The following is a 16,840-nucleotide window of genomic DNA, read 5'->3' on the forward strand; positions in this document are numbered from 1 at the left end:
TTGAGTATACCGTAGGTATAACCCACATGAATTATGACCTGCGCTTCCTTTACAGAACAGTACTCCATTCTGATTGTTGAAAGTACCACTAGCCTGATTAGGGGTTAAGTATATTGCGGCAGATATGAATATTCGGGTACCTCACAGATTATCATGGGCCGTGTAAAGAGGTAAAGAATTACTACCATGCATCTACAGTGTATAGGTTATATATTATTAATACATTCATGCTGGGATCCATAGAAAACACCCCAGTATCCCTCATGGGCCGTGAGAATCTATGTGGATTCCCTATCAGGATAGTGATGAATACATTGCATTCAAATTTGGACATGCCACTGTAGTATATTATCCCCTTCTTACCTACACCGTAAGCTGGACATTCTTTGAAACGCTAGGAACTCCATTCTGACCCAGAACAAACAGCATATAATAGCCAGGAAGCGCAATACCTGGATCATTCGGAATAATTGCTGTGTACGTATTGGCACCCGCGGGTTGGAGCTCTAGCTCTATTCGACGCTGATCAGTGTTCACGGTGTGTGTAGTGGAGCCATAACGAACCAAAGAGGCACCAGAGATGGGCGAATCAACCACGATTGTAATTTGGGCGCCATATTTAGCATTAGGCGTGGCACTCTGAATTACCGGGCGCGAAGTCAATCCTCCGTTCTCGTCGAATAAATATGGAGGTTTGAAGATCTGAGCGTTATAATGGTTGGCTGAGCAGTTGGCACAGAGCCCGCCACCACCATTGATCACTGTAGCGTCTGGAAGCAGGAGAGACCAGCTGTGGTACACTCGGATGATATTGTTGGGAAATTGCTTGATAAACTTGTTATCAGCTGGAATATAACGCTCGGCTGTCATTTGTGCAGTGTCTTCATTGAAAGGGAGCCCATGTGCCTGGCCACCAGTGATAAAGACGCTTCCGTCAGGTAAGACAACTGACGTATGGAATGTCCGGCTATAGTGCATGTTTTCACCAGCTTGAACAACCTCTGGCATGGCATTGGGATCACCGATAGTAATGAGAGATGCATTGTTTGTAGCCGTGGAATCCTCGTAATTCGGGGACCCTCCAAATGTGAGGATCTTTCCCTTGGCTGCATCAAACATAACCGCATTGCCACACATCTGGTCATTGTCGCTGTTTCGTTTCCCTGCATCTGCCACACTTCCTTGGCCGTGGGCAGAGTACCAGTGCATCTGACGACTTGGACCTGCTTGAAAGATCGAGAGATTCTTCCAGCCAAATATCCAGCCATGGTTGTCCTGGTGGTAAGGGCCGAGGTTATCATTGGTCAGCATATAACTTGAGCCGGCGTTGGGAAGTTCGGTCCAGGTGTCTGCAACTACATTATAGACTTCGCTGTTCTTATTCCTGAGCTGCGGACCATTCCAGGAACCCCCAATGACAAACATATTTCCATCCGAAAGAATGGTTGACGCCTGATACCCACGCTCGATATTCATCATTGCTCCCCCATGCCACGTGTCGGAAAAAGAATCGTAAATACTGGTTATAGAGTCATCGTTTCCACCGGTAACAATAACCCGCCCGTTCATATCCATTGAAATGCCAGAACAAAACATATCGTGCTCAGTATCGGAAACCTCACGCTGCGTGACCTCGCCAGTGTTCGGATCCCACATAGCTGTCTGGGTCAAGCCGCCGGATGTCCCTCCATACTGGTTCTTCCGATATGAGGACCAGACAAGGACTTTCCCCGAACTAGGCTCAACTGCAGCGGACGCGGGCACGATAGGGAAGTCGATGGTTGGGCCCCAAGCTCCAACTACATTTAGGGCTTTGCCCTCTGGTGAGGTAGGAATCTTTTGGGCGGCCCAGATTTGCAGATCGGCGATGCTGATTGCGTTGTTTCCAGATGATGATGAAAGTGCAACGACACGGACGTACTGCACTTCCTGAGGCTCGAAGATAGCCATCTTCACGGTTGAATCAGGCCACCATGTGCCATGAGCGACAGGCTGACCCCAGTTGGACCCGTCCGGACTTAGGTAAACATCGTGTGCTGCAATCCAACCATCTTCGATCTTTCGTGGCCAGACTGCAAGGCCGCTCACTTTCTGCGCCGTACCAAGATTGATTGTGATACTGTGCGGCAATGGGGAGTTGGAGTCAGTGTGCCAGTAGGTACTGTTGTCGCCATCAATTGCCTTGGAACATTCATTGCCAGCTTGTGCATTGTCGCAAGTGGCGACCCAGTTCGTGCGGTCGAGCTGCCTGCTGTTGTAGGGTGGAGATTGGAAGAGTCCTGTGCCCTCACCCCCCGAGTCGAATGCAGCAGCACTACCTTCAACGCCTGGCTTCGTCTGCTTGCTAACTGCCCGAATGATTGATGAATTGAGATTGTAACTGTTGGCCTCTGCAACTCCGAGGAGCAACAGGGGCCAAATCTTCTTGAGATTCATCCCGATGGTCTCCTGAAGGCGAATTTTGTAACGTCCGTAGAAGAAGTAATCAACGATAGCACTTACCAAAACCATAAATGAAGTCGAAGAATATATATTGCAATCACTCCAAGATGTCACCTCCTAATGTCACATCCTAATGTTACCGGAATATCGCGGTAAGCTTGAAAGAACAGTTTGAGATTCCAGGGATTGAAGTGCAGAGGACGTTCCATTATGCTTATAAACCCACAATATCGCATGATACAACAGTCTGACAAATTCATCGAGACTGCTGCAGAATGAGTCCCTCGAAGTTTTAATCATGGTTTATCCTACAATTACCTAACATAGGCCACCATTGACCATGGTTGAGGTCATTGCAACTCATTTCTAAAAATGAAGTCGACTCTCCATCTACCTTCGTGCCTTTTGACAAGCAAGATTTATACACTTGCTAATAGCACAACGTAGAGACGACACTCTATTGCGAATCATACGGCCAATACAGAGTACCTGAAACTCTTAATTGAAAACTTTGAGCGACATAGGACATTGGCCATCACTGCAACGGATCCAAAAACTGTACATGACAATTTACTCAGGGTCTTGCTCGCTACATGCTTTCCGCTTCCCCTAAGTGCATGCATATTTCTGGCACCTCTTTGGCAGGCCGGGTTGATATGCGGGATGTAACCTTGAGGTATGATTGGATTGATCAAATTTACGAAGGCGTCGTGTTTCAAAGACTGGATTTGATGTACGAATAAGTGTAAGAGGAGAAAATACCTCATTGAAGATTATGATGATTGTGTGAATAGACCTGGACAGTCTTCAACCAAACTATATAGCTGTAGCTGTTATTGGTTCATGATAGTTTAATTTTGCCGTTGCTTCAGGAGTGTATATCAGTGTGATACGCCTTGTCACCGCCACAGTGCGGGTGCATATGGCATGGACGCTGCTTATAGCTGAAGTCACCACTCTCTCCCATGGCTGATTCAATTCCTGGTGTGAAAGCAGCATCAATCGATCTCACCTTTGAAGTCTCATATGTAGAATCAGTATATTATGTGGAATCGTCACTAAGAGAGAGATAACTGCTTCGTCACTAGGTATACGAGCAAGGCCACCAACACAACACGAGACCCGTCAGCTGGCATCAAAACATTAGTAACGATTGACCCGGTCCAGTCAGAGAACCGGGTGTAACACAACATAAAAAGAAAAAAAAAAATAACATACAACAGCCGGGATTCGCTGGTGGTCACCCACCCAACTACTAACCGGCCGGCGTGTGGCTTAAGTACGGCTGAGCGGACGGGAAGCCCTGTTTTCCACACCCTATGGTCGTATGTGCTAGGGTTCTATCAAGTGTTCCCTATGTTCCCCTGCAGTTAAAAGCATATCTGAACTCGTAAGCTCCCATAAATGATACTGTTGAAAAGTGTAAGACCCTGTACGGATAGGACTAACATCCTGCCACCTTTTTAGTCTATTATATTTCAATAGATACTCTGTGTTTTTTTTTTTTTTTTTAAAATAGGTCCATCACGGGCTATAGTGGTATTGTCGAGGCGGTCTGTCCTCCCGAGTGTCGTCATCGAGCGCGAGCTTTACTGTTAGGATAACTTCCCTGCTTTTCTTTTGCTTGTATTCAATTATATAAATGCGAGATTTACGGTTGTGACTGCGATGAGAGCAGACATACGAAGACACAACATCATTTCCAGAGCTCACAAGTAATAGGTCGACTTTATAGACATTAATCCGACGGCCGTGGAGGTCTGAAGAGGCAGACCAACTTTGGGATCCCGACCTAGGTTGCATTCACTCTGCTGGAAGGACGATATACTAGTAACTCGTAAAAGTTCTATCACCAGTCCCATGACAGTAATCCAGTACCACAGGCGTGGACGCGCAAAAGTGGAACATGATCTCTAAAGAGGCACTTATGTTGTAATTGAGCTGTTTTCGAAGAGTTCCATGACGGATGAACATTGTCTTGAGCACACCAATCGCTAGTGAAAGCTTGACTGTTTGGTTTAATACAATACTATAATCTTAAATAGTACGGGCTTTTTCGATTGAGAAGTACGGGATATATCAATAGGGCCGAACAGTCAAGGCTAAGTAGGTAGATATACTCCTCCTCAGACTGGAGATGCTTGCCTTCTGCTGTGTTCACGTTTTTCCGGCAGTACAAGCCATAAAACTAAACAAAGAACTAGCATTACAAGAACAATGGGCTGAAGGACGTTAATTCCATAACCCTTTGCAATCGCGCCAGTAATGAAAGGGAATACTGAACCCCCGGCACTCCCCAAAGCGCAAGCAAAGCCGACAGCTGCAACATGGAGAGACTTTGGCAGAAGCTTTGCTTGGGCAATAACTGCTTCGGGGTAGAGAGGGCCAAGGAAGAAACCAAGCAAGGTCACCGAAAGGACTAGCAAGCGGAGGTCATGAACGATGCAGAATGTAATGTGTAAGAAAATGCAACAACCCAAGTAAAGAAGAACTGCCAGGCGCTGCCTGTTGAAAAATGGAGTGAGGAAGCCGAGGCACACACGACCAACCGTAAGTCCACCCCAGTAGCTGAAGCTCACAAAACCTGCAGTAGACAGAGGCACGTTTCGGAGGTCAACTAGGAAGGTAAAAACCCATCCTCCAACAGTCACCTCGGCTCCGACATAGATAAAGAGAAAGAGACTTATTACCCAAGTCGATGGAATCCTCAATGACTCTAGGGTGGGTTTCCTTGTCGGTGTGCTGGACATGAGATTATCTGAGCTATCGGATGACAGAGTTCCTTCAGTACAGGCATCTGAATCTTTAGATTTCGATCCTGTCGAAGACCAGAAGGCTGCCACCGAGGTCAGGAATTCGATTCCTGCTACAATCGCCATTGCATAGTAGAACTCGTACCACTCCCAATCGCAGTCCGTGATGAGGTATGTTGCCGTTATGGGTGCCAGAGCCGCACCTAGTCCGTAGAATGCGTGCAAGATTCCCATCAACTGGCTGCTGTTGTGCATGGCACCAATCCATGCATTCCAGGAGGCATCCAAGATTCCATTTCCTAGCCCCGATACTATGAATACAGCAATCAGGACCGGATAGGCTGGGTGTGAGGTAGCCGCAAGGTATGAAATTATATGCAACCCTGACCCGATTAATGCAATGCCACGCTGTCCGAAACGATCGTGTATCCAATTATTCCCAAGAGCAGCGATCGCATACCCGATGAATGGGGAAAGGAACACCAGTGAAACAGTCGTATAGTCCGCCTTATAATATTCTCCCAACTGTAGGCCTGTGTAAGTAGGGAGTAACTTTGCATCATCGATACACGCGGGAAGAAAATCCATGGGATAAACATACATAATGAATCATTGCCTATACATGACACGCGATTAGCACACGAAATATCAAAGTGGTTGACTCATGACGTACACCGTATGCGCCATCATTTGCTCCAACAATGATGAAGCTGTAGAAGGTGGCTAAAATGCGCCAAACATTCGTCCGAGGCTCATTCCACTTTTCTGGTTGAAAGTCCGTACTGCGCAAGTCATCTCCAGCAGGAAGACTTTGATTTGATGCAATAGTCTGATAATCAACGAAGCTTTCAGACCGGGAAGATAACAGGGGCGCTGTAGAATCTGTTTCCAGCATTTTTCTCTTATTTTTTTTTGTCTTTGCTCCTTTTACCTTCTCCAAGTAGATTAAGTTACAGAGCTAGCGCCAAAACTTCTAGAAAAGAAGACAGAAGTACAATTGTGCGAAATTAAGACGAAACAGAATAGGGAACGAACATGGAAGGAATATGGAGGAGGAAATTGGCCTGTCAGAATTGTGGCATAAAACTCGGCGCGCATCAGTCCGTGACCATTGCTCCTGACGCCCAACTCTCATGAAATTACTAAGCTTGCGGTATGTTAATGTTACCCGAGTCCACGGCTGTAGCGGAAGAGTTGAGAAAAGTGAGTGGTATATTGGTTTGATCCATGGAAGGTTGTAACCCTAAAAATTTTTTGCATTTCCAATAACCTTGCTATCTGGCACGGTAGTATTCGACTATCCAAATTCCCAGCTCGGTCTATCAGCGCAGGAGGACATATCAAATTTTAGGAAATTATGAAGAAGTTATCAATACTATGTTCTTGCAAATACAATGAAGTAAATCATTCCCGAAAGCAGTCATACATAACCCAGATAATATGATAGAAATCAAAAGCCTGAGTGATGAGGATGCTGCTGCCTCAAAGCGTAGATATCCTCAAAGACACTATCAATAGCCTTAACAACTCGACTCACTATCTCGTCCACATCCTGCTTTCCAACAGTATATGGAGGTGCAAGCAAGAAGTGGTCACCGTTCCACCCATCTACCGCACCGGTAGCTGCGAATAGACAGATGTCGTAGCCCTTTTCTAGTCCCTTGGTCTGTAGGCGCTTGCTGAGGGTAAGGTTACTATCAAACGGAGTCTTACTATCCTTATCCTCCATGAATTCAACTGCCCAGAAGAGGCCTCTCCCTCGAATATCACCCACATGTGGATGATCTCCGAGATGCAGTTTCAGTTCCATTCCGAGATACTCACCCATTTTTCGACAGTTGTCGACTAGATTATACTCCTTGACAATGCGCTGAACTTCAACTGCAGCCGCACAACCAAGCGGGTGCGATTGGTAGGTCTGTCCATGGACAAAGTATCCTCCGCCCTGCTTCAGCCCAGAAACAACGCGATCGCTGACAAGGAGGGCAGATATGGTCCCGTATCCCGCTGCGAGACCTTTGCCCACAAGTTGGATGTCAGGCACAACACCGTCCACTTGCCAAGCGTGTATGGCTCCGGTGCGGCCCATCCCGCACATGATCTCATCAAAGACCAGAAGCGCACCGTAGCGATCGCAAACTTCCCGCATGGCCTTCAGGTAGCCAGGCACTGCAGCAACACAGCCTAGAGCCTGGATTTCATAGCGGTTAATGTATGTCAAGTCCAATAAGACATAGAGAGTCGCGTACTGTTCCGGCCACTGGCTCAAGGAAAAATGCACAGACGGTGTCAGGTCCCTGCCTTTGGAATTCCTCGTCGAGCTCCTGCTTAAGTCGAGCCACATACATCTCCAGATCTTCATTATCTTTGAGGGCATGGTACGGGTCGCATGCTGATACGTGGGTGACATTGGGATGTAGAATTGATTTAAACCGAGCCTTCCTCGGCTTGAAATCTCCCAAGGACAGAGACCCCAAGGTGCAACCATGCCAAGAACCGCGTCTCGAGATAAACTTGGTTCGTCGGGTGTCTGGATTTTCCTCTGCAAAGTACTGGTGGGAAAGCTTCATTGCGGCATCAACGGCCTCCGAGCCTGTGAAATGGAACCCGCATAGTCAGTCTGGCGCTAACTGAGTTATCATGCAAGGAATACTGAGGGAGGAAGTTACCGGACCCCAGAATGCACGCCCGAGACATCTTCCCGCCTGTAGACTCGACGAGCATATCTGCAAGCTGCATAGCTGGTGCATTAGGAAAGAATCCAGGGTGGGAGTATTCGACTTGATCCAGCTGTGAGATTATCGCTTGTTTCACACGGTCTACATCGTGTCCGATAGCAGAAACAGCCGCGCCGCAGGTAGCGTCGAGAATTCTCTGCCCATTGTCAAGGTGAATGTACATTCCCTCGGCCGACTGAACATATGGGACTGTCGGGTCGTGGACAACATTTTTGTAAAGATAAGCCGGCTCGGGAAGGGAACCCATCTTCGCTTATAAAATCGATAGAACGTTCATTCAAATTTAATAAAACTGGGAAACCATTGAGACAACAGTCCCCCCATCTTGCGGCCTACGCAATTAAATAGTGTTCTTGTCCTTTATTGACTAATGGACAGGTCGTTCGTTGTCTTTCAAACTGACTACCGAATGCGTCCAACATGGGTCAGAGAAAATATAGTGTTCAGCTATACGACCTGTTGGTCCCTTCCAAGGTCGTACCCTTCACAGTGACGTCCGTCTGTAAGCTAAACCCATGGTGTCTCTCTGGCCCTCGGTGCGATATGTTTCTAAGAGTGTCAGCAGGAAAGTAACACTTCATGCTGGACCTAAGGACTGCGCTGTAACATGTGTAATACAATTTCCTAAAGCCCTCATCATAAGACAGCATATTTGCAAGAGTTCATCTATCTTGAACTCTAAGGCGATAAGTCATTACATTATAGTAAAAGGCTAAGCACATGCTTCCGTTGGGTGGAGTGCAACCAAACATTATCCTGTGGGAGATATGGGCTGTCTCCTCGCATCATAGACTTGTACGCAATCCGCCAGATGGACGCAGCTTATCTGTCTAGGCACACATTTTCCAGAAGAAATAATATATTTGTCATATTTCTATGTTCTGTGGTACGTTTATTAGTTCAATTGACCGTTTTCATCCAGACAGGGTCACAACCATGTCACTCAATTATGTCAGTCAAACTGAGACACATCCAAATTTCCAACATCTGAAATGGCTAGACCTCAGCTGCTGTATCTGCCCGTCAAATAGAGAAGGTGCAATTTGGAATAGGGAATAATGTGGGACTTGATTTGTAGCTGACAGACATGTCATACATTCTAAGACCCACCATGGTCCTGTCACGGCGAGTAATGAACAGTGCATGGTATGCGACAAATATGTGGCTACGAGGCCTCAACTGGGCAACGTTTAGCAATCTGTCCAATTGCAGGCTTCCGGCAATTGGTTGTAGCGGTAACCTATTGCAGGTGGTAACCAAGTGTGGTCCGATAACTTATTTTCGGACTGTGTGGAACAGCCTACGAAGATTGACACCCTCCCTGGAGACTCCTATCCCTCATTTTGCCATATCCAATTTCGGCTCCGAATCCTCCAAGGCTGAAACAGTGAGGACGGTCTAAACTTAAGCATCAAGGGATTCTTGCGTCACCAGGTTGACCAGCAAGCGCCCTGCGTTTGAGGATAATCCACGTTACCTAGCCTTCGGGATCAGCTCTACAGGCCGTATGGAAGTGGGAAAAATAAATGGCAAGCTTACCTTTCTTAAGGATAGCTGACTGTCAGCTTCAATGGACAGGTCTGGTTCTTAATGGGTGGATCAAATAAAGAGGTCGCTCTCTGGACAAATAAAACAAGCATGTACGTCGCCGTTCTCCCAGGTATATATCAATTCTGACATTCCTTCTGAAGCCGCATTGGATAAAATATGCCTCAAAGTTCCTCACAAATGGAGGGCAGGCACCAGTATTTGAATGGTAACCCGAAAGCAATATTCTTCACTGATTTCGACGGAACTGTTACTTTGCAGGACTGTAAGCAATATATACTCGCCCTTTTCACTTCTTCATATTTTGCGAAGCCATTACTAAGAAGTTTATCAGGCAATGACTACCTAGTAATAACCTCCCACACTGATTGTTGACAACAACTGACCATCTGTACAGGTTGACAATTTCGGCTTCGGGGCCGAAAAACGCCGGATGCTTGAGCTCAAAGTCCTAAATGGAACTTTGGCATTCAGGTACGTGATAGCCCTGGGTAGAAATTCCAAGATCTACAATAATAGTGGGCCGAAGAATGACCCCGCTAGGGATGCTTTTCAGGCTATGCTTGACAGCGTGCGACTACCCTTCAATGAGTGCCTTCGTATCGTTCAGGAAAATATCCAGCTCGACCCCAGTTTTGTCAACTTCTATCTCTGGGCAAAAGAGAAAAGTATTCCAATTGTGATTCTGTCATCCGGAATGACGCCTGTGATAGAGGCATTGCTGGTTTCCTTATTTGCTGGCAAGCCTAGCAATATATTTATCGTTGCAAACAACGTTGCCCCTCACAACGGTAAACATATCAACATGGTTGGTGGATGGCAAATTAAGTATCGCGATGATAGGTAAGTGGGCCAGTGATGATCTGCTCAGCGAGGTGTAGTGACATAGCAAGCATTATAGCATATTTGGCCACGACAAATCGCTGGAAATTAAGCATTGCGTTGCACTGCCTGTCGGAGAACGTCCTGTGGTGGCTTTTGCGGGAGATGGAGTCTCAGACCTCTCTGCTGCGTCCCAAACAAACATCCTATTCGCCAAAGAAGGCCTAGGCAAGTAGCATCCTCGACTCCACATCCAATTGAAGGAAATACTGCTTATATTTCCTGTGCTACAAGACACTAACCATTGAATTCAGATCTAATGAAGTACTGCAAACAGAAACGGATTCCTTTTGTGGCCTTCAATGATTGGGATTCTATTCTTGACACAATGCAAGACATCTATGAGAGAACAGTGAAGATCTAGATGCGAGTCACTCCTTACAAACACTATGAAGAATAAAAATGTACTGAGTTTATATGAAGAGTTTTGTTTGTTACTGTTCCTACTGCCCCCAGGAGTATATTCTCTATTCTTATACTACATATGACTGCCCACGTTTCCGTTGATACAACCCTTATTATAGGCACCCTTCAGCATCAGTGCAGCAAAAGCACCGACGGACTACTAACCCTGGCATGGGGAGTATCCTAGTTTGTCAGTCGTTCTGCATATATGATGCTAATGACTAGAACCTTAGAGGCTGTTTATCTTGAAATAAACAGCCTCAGACTGGTCCGCTCTTCATAAACTAGCTCGACTTCATCGTTGCAAAAACTAATACCATCTACCTTCCCCAAATTCAAGACCAAAGGGCACAGTTGCTGAGTTTCTAGACTACTATCGTAATCTGGTTAACAGGGACGGAAACGTGCGTCTTATTACTCTGCTCGAACATTTCCAGATATGCTGGGCACACCATATCTGCCAAGTACGCGTACAATCACCTCGAAGTCTAATACCGGGATCGTTGGGAACACTGGCTTGAGAAATTTTCTCCTGTTGCTGCAGGTTAACTTGATGTGGCGCTGTTCAAGGTCTACTCATGCGCTGTGGTACCATGACATATTAAAAGTGTGTTAGTGATACAGACGTCTGCCGCAATGGTACTTTAGCTGCCATGATAACAATGTGTGGTTGTTATACTCTGAATCTCAGGGTGCAAGGCAAATGCTTAATATTAGTGAATATGTATGAGGCTATAGATACCTAAGCAATGAAATGATTAGCTAAGCTGCTGCGCAAAGCGCTTAGCTACTATTAATAGCTAGTTATATAGAAACAATAAAGATATATAATAGCACACCTGGATATTATTATTTAGAGAATACTCTAACCTTAACTACTTATATACACAGCTCTAGGGCTCAATATGCAGTGTTTTCATTGACTAGGAGCCTATCTATGTGCCTGACTACCAGGGATAGAAATGCTTCTATCTGCTATGGTAACTGCAGCTATGGTATAGTGCACATATTTGCTACCTTCTGCAACATCTAGGATGGTATGAGATCACTAATGATAACAAAGGATACACTCTCTACATTATTGGAAAGTCTGTTGTCAAAAAATTCTCTAGAGGTTTAACTGTGTTAGGTGATTTAATTTGCTGCCATACTAGCCTTTTAAAAGTCTTTACTGAGTGTGGCAGACCAACACGATTTGAATGGTAAGTTGATTGATTCTCATAAGATGGGGTTATCTGTCTACCGGTCTTGGATAACAGTACGGTTCAGCAAAGGAACCAACTGCGCAACGGGACGGATAAACCATAGGCCGTTAGATACATGGATAAGCAATACATGGATTAGCGTACGCTATGCGACATTATGGGGGGCCAACGAAAAGCAACGTCCTCGTTGCTGTAAAACCAGCCTGCTGGCGTTACATAGGACGGTTACGTTCGAATGCCTCAATGAGTTCGAGAGAACCTTGAAGATCATCTTTACGAACCCATTGGTCGTCTTCCGGTCCGTATCCCTTCCACCGCACAAGGTATTCCACATAAGGGGTACGTTTGCGTCCACGCTGAACGGTACGCTTGTCCAGCAAGCGTTCGACTTCGTATATGTCATCCTCACCGGGGTAGACCTCGGCGTCAACGACCGCGGGAGGCTTCGGTAACTCACGGTGGAACGGATCGGGGGTGGCCGGCGCAGGTTCAAGGTGGGCGACGGACAAAACCGGATGGATCTTCCATGTAGAGGGTAGTTCGATACGGTAGGCGAGTCTTCCAACGCGTTCCAATACGCGGAACGGTCCAGCATTCTGCAATTGGAGCTTACGATTGGCTCGCTTAGTTGGTAGGGAATAGCCACGGTGCAGTCGGACATAGACCTGATCACCAACGCGGAATTCGATTGGTTTATGATTCCGATCGTAGATCTCTTTCATGCGTATGGATGCGTACTTCATGGATTCTTCAGCATCAAGTCATACTGAGAAGTCTTGCTTAACGAATTGCTTCAGTAGCTGCCATGGTTGGCGGAGGTCAATACCGAAGAGCAGTCGGTGCGGAGTGGCCTTTGTAGATTCATTCGGTGACCCATTGATTGTGGAGATGATACTCGGTAGATCCATCGTCCAGCGGAACAGATCAGGTCGTTCAGCGGTAGTGTAGGAATGGCGCAACATGACTTCAATGACTTGGATAACACGTTCAGTCTGACCATCAGTCTGTGGGTGGAATGCTGCTGAGTACAGCCAGCGTGCTTTCAGCGCGGTGAAATAGCCTTTCCAGAACTTGCTCATGAAGATGGAATCACAATCAGAGATAAAGAAACAGGGCATTCCCCAATCATGTTCCTGGAAATACCGCAAGACGCTAGATCCCCATTCCTGAGCGGTCCACGTTGATTTACCAGGAATGAGACCAACGCGTTTACTGAATTTGTCAACGACGACCAACAGTTGATCATAGCCATTGTCGTCAGGTAAGCCCACGATGAAATCCATAGTAATAATCTCAAACGGAGCAGGCGGGACCTGCAGGGGTTGGAGGCTTCCATATGGCTTGTGATGGCGGATCTTGTTCTGCAAACAAACCGGACAGTGTTTAATGTACTGACGTAGCATACGGCGGCCTTGGTACAGCGTAAACCCATCAAGTGAAGCCAGGCACTTATCAATGCCTTGATGATTCCGTTCGTCATGGATCAACCGGAACATGTCCTTCGCAAGGGGACGCGGAATGTAGATCCAAGGTTCCTCAGTGATTCCCTCGCCAATTAAGCGATGTTTCGTCATGTAGAGGAGTCCGTCGTCATCCAATTGGTAGGGTAGGACGGTAGGTAAGTCGGACGTTCGGTTATTGCAGAGGACCTCAATGATGCGTGTGGTCCGTGGATCATCGCAGTACCCTTCTATTATGCGTTTCTTGAGCTGGGTGGATAGTTGGATGGACGACGCAGTGTACCCATGGTCGGTAAAGTAAGCATCAATAGAGTCGAGATCAGGTTCGTTATACTTAATGTTCTTGTTTTGTTTTGTTGTGAGACGGGACAGCGCATCCGCGACTATATTTGATTTACCAGGCCGGTGAAACACCTGCAGTCTAAACTGCTGAATATATTGAGATGCACGAATCAACCGTAGGTTTAACCATTCAAGTGCGACAGTGTTCATAGAGGTTTGCGTGGAAATACCAACAGTAGAAGCATGGTCGGTATAGACGACTGTTGGTTGACGGGATGATTCAATCATGTAGCGGAGCTTCCGGAGAGCCCATACAAGACAGGACACTTCCAACTCGGTTAGCCAGTACCGCGATTCAGCGCTGGTAAGCGTTCGACTAAGGAACAAGATGGGTTGAATAACCGTACGCGCGGGCGGAATCGAAAGATTAGTGTGGTGGTCGTCAATCTGAATATGATATGCCATAACACCAAAACCTTCATATGATGCGTCGAGGTCGGCGTACAAGCGCCTAAGGGGGTCGAAATGGGCACGGAAAAGCGGACTGTCAAATGCGGATTGCAACTGACGGAATGCTTCAGTCTCACAATCAGTAGGAGCGTTGATTGCCTTGCCAGTGGCGAATGCACGGCGCTCAGGTCCTTTTAGAGGGCTACCCTTAAGCATGCGCGTCTTGCGTTCCTGCAAAGGCTTGATGATGTGGGCATACTTGTCAATATAGTGGCGGAAGCATCCAGTAAGACCTAGATAGTGTTCCAGTTGCTTGAGGTTGCGCGGGAATTCCAAGGTACGAATGGCAGCAAGCTTTTCTTCAGGAGTGGACAGACCTAGGGCGTCTACGCGTTGTCCTAATAGCTGAACACTTGGGAATCCAACGAATGCTTTGGTTGGTTCCAATCGGATACCGATGTCTTGCAAGCGCTGTAGGACAGTGCTGAGGTGATTCAGATGCTCGTCGAATGTCATAGAGGCAATGATGATATCATCGACGTAGGTTCTGGCGAACTCAAGGTCATTCAGGAGTCGATCCATTTGTCGTTGGACATATGGAACAGAATTGATAAATCCCATAATTGCAACATTGAATATCTCCTGGCCGCGATGGCTGACGACAGCAAGACGGTTTCGATGCGATCGCTTTACCGGCCACTGGTAGAAGAACCGACAGGCATTGATGACCGTAATGTAACGGCAACCACGAACCATATTAATGATGTCTTCTTGTATCGGGATAGGGTATAGATCTGGAACGACTTCCTTATTAACGCCACGTAAGTCAATGACCACACGTCCCTTTTCTTTGGTTTGGCTGTTCTGATTAGTGACGGTTTTCCATACAACGAAGACTGGATACGCCGAAGGGGTATGACCGGTAGCAGGACTAAGTTTGCCAGCTTCACGTAGAGGGTCAAACGTGCGATCAATGCATTCACGATCTTTGGGACTGACGCGATAGACATGTGGTTTAGGAAGACGGTTTTCCCATCCTTCCTTCAAGGGAACCTCCATCCATTCTTCCTCGGGAATACGGGCTGTGGAGCCATCGTCGCCTCAGACATTGAAGCTTATAAGTACTTCGGCGAGTCGGTCAGTTTCGGGGCCTTTGCCATATACAGTGATACCATTAGGTAAGACTGTCTGGTTGTCATGGTCGGGCGAAACGGTCAGTGGGGATTCGGGTTCAGCCGTCAGTTGGTAAGCACGTTCGAGTTGACGTTCGACGTGTTCGCGGTATCTAGAGGAAGGGTGACTCAACTTGGTAGACTCGAATTCCAATGGTTCGGACTCCAACAGCTTAGCTAATGGAATAGCGTCCTCGCTGACTTGGTAGGCAGTGACGAAGTCGGCTTCAGAGATGGTCCCTATGCGAGCGTGACGAGTGACCGTAATTGGAGTGGGTGTTTCGTTGCGGACTTCGATGAAGGAGAACACATGGTCAACCATATGCGCGTATATGGTGGCTCCGTTCAAGGTTGATCCGTCCAGCGGGTCAAAGATGAAGTCGCGGTTAGCCGGTAAATCAGTCTTCAAACGTACTGCCAGTTTACTGACTGAATATGCTGGTAGAAGAGACCTTTGCTTTGCATATACTACTGCACGAGTGATCCGACGCGGTTTAGCTTGCGCGATGATTGGGAAGGTTAATCGACTGCAAGAACCAATTGTTGCAATGCCACGTTCAAAATTAAGCATGAATCCTTCACCGCAGATGACATCGGTTCCGATAAGTAGCTTAGGCTTCAGGCCATCGACCAAATGGCAACGGATGGTAATCTTAGCGAATGCGTTCGCAGAACCACCATCATTCATCAATCCAGGGAACCATAGTGTTAGCATAGCAGAACGGTTTGATCGATGACGGGATCCGATGCCTGAAACCGTGATGCCGTCCGTCAGCTCGGTGATGGTTACGCTAGGTAATGCTTCGATGAACTCTGTATTTCCAATGGTAGAGGAGCAGCCTGTATCGAGGCATATCTCATGGTATTCTGATGTGCTGTTAATTCCGATCTTCGCGGTAGCGCAACGCCAGGAACGGATTCCAACGAGCCCGGTTGGCTTGTGAGTAGATTCAATGATACGGACAGCAGTTGGGTCATTAGTAGTAGGGGTAACAGGGATTGGTTCCTGTGTGCGTGGATATTCCGAAAGATGGGTATGCAGACGATTCCGTGACGGGAATGTAGCCCCACATCCATTGCAGGTCGTGACCACAGGTCCAACATCGACTGCAAATGCGCATGGTTCATCCTTAGATTCAGGGAAATCTCCGCGTTCGAACGCCGGATGATCGAGGAATGCTTGATATCCCGGGTCCTCATCATCGGGCTGGTCGTGCTGGTCGTACGGTTCGTTTGATTCATACCGTTCGTTTGATTCAACATATGGTGAATATTCCGGTTCATCGTACCGTGGTGAAGGGGATGGATGTTCGACAGTCGGTTCGACATGTACGTTAGCAGCATAGGCTCGCTCTCTTGGGGGGCCAACGCGAGAAGGACCCTGGTTCCATGACTGCCTACCGTTGTGATTCCACATAGGACGGTTGTAGTTCGCAGCGGTCCTATTTAGAGGTTAATTAGTTCGCCAATTTCCTTGCGGCTGAGCGGTCGCCTGCGGTTGCG

At 47.0% G+C, this 16,840-nt stretch overlaps 5 protein-coding genes and 1 non-coding gene across 6 annotated transcripts; 1 reads left to right on the forward strand and 5 right to left on the reverse strand.

Moving 5' to 3' along the window:
• Nucleotides 1-216: 216 nt before the first annotated feature.
• On the reverse strand, nt 217-2,618 carry AFUA_7G06820 (putative galactose oxidase). Its single transcript, XM_743736.2, has one exon. The coding sequence runs from the start codon at nt 2,509-2,511 to the stop codon at nt 364-366; it is 2,148 nt and encodes a 715-aa protein (XP_748829.1). The 5' UTR covers nt 2,512-2,618; the 3' UTR covers nt 217-363.
• Nucleotides 2,619-3,653: 1,035 nt separating this feature from the next.
• On the reverse strand, nt 3,654-3,769 carry AFUA_7G06825. Its single transcript, XR_013344535.1, has one exon. It is a non-coding gene; the product is annotated as a ribosomal RNA (ribosomal RNA).
• Nucleotides 3,770-3,952: 183 nt separating this feature from the next.
• On the reverse strand, nt 3,953-6,286 carry AFUA_7G06830 (MFS transporter-like protein). The gene is made up of 3 exons (XM_077805218.1): nt 5,869-6,286; nt 5,797-5,811; nt 3,953-5,720 (listed from the first exon to the last, which is right to left on the reverse strand). Exons 1-3 carry the CDS (start codon nt 6,088-6,090, stop codon nt 4,569-4,571), a joined length of 1,389 nt encoding a protein of 462 aa, XP_077661346.1. The 5' UTR covers nt 6,091-6,286; the 3' UTR covers nt 3,953-4,568.
• A 305-nt stretch (nt 6,287-6,591) lies between these two features.
• Nucleotides 6,592-8,216, reverse strand: AFUA_7G06840 (putative class III aminotransferase). Its single transcript, XM_743734.2, has 3 exons — nt 7,865-8,216; nt 7,445-7,788; nt 6,592-7,386 (listed from the first exon to the last, which is right to left on the reverse strand). The coding sequence occupies exons 1-3, from the start codon at nt 8,178-8,180 to the stop codon at nt 6,646-6,648; spliced, it is 1,401 nt and encodes a 466-aa protein (XP_748827.1). The 5' UTR covers nt 8,181-8,216; the 3' UTR covers nt 6,592-6,645.
• Nucleotides 8,217-9,452: 1,236 nt separating this feature from the next.
• AFUA_7G06850 (uncharacterized protein) lies at nt 9,453-10,916 on the forward strand. The gene is made up of 7 exons (XM_077805219.1): nt 9,453-9,573; nt 9,625-9,746; nt 9,816-9,829; nt 9,879-9,955; nt 10,025-10,324; nt 10,383-10,531; nt 10,618-10,916. The coding sequence occupies exons 2-7, from the start codon at nt 9,641-9,643 to the stop codon at nt 10,725-10,727; spliced, it is 756 nt and encodes a 251-aa protein (XP_077661347.1). The 5' UTR covers nt 9,453-9,573; nt 9,625-9,640; the 3' UTR covers nt 10,728-10,916.
• A 1,818-nt stretch (nt 10,917-12,734) lies between these two features.
• On the reverse strand, nt 12,735-15,224 carry AFUA_7G06870 (uncharacterized protein; the record flags this gene model as incomplete). The annotated part of the gene is made up of 1 exon (XM_077805220.1): nt 12,735-15,224. One exon carries the CDS (start codon nt 15,222-15,224, stop codon nt 12,735-12,737), a length of 2,490 nt encoding a protein of 829 aa, XP_077661348.1.
• Nucleotides 15,225-16,840: the final 1,616 nt, after the last annotated feature.

The sequence above is a fragment of the Aspergillus fumigatus genome, chromosome 7, assembly GCF_000002655.1.
Source record: "Aspergillus fumigatus Af293 chromosome 7, whole genome shotgun sequence".
In the NCBI taxonomy this organism is placed as follows: domain Eukaryota; kingdom Fungi; phylum Ascomycota; class Eurotiomycetes; order Eurotiales; family Aspergillaceae; genus Aspergillus; species Aspergillus fumigatus.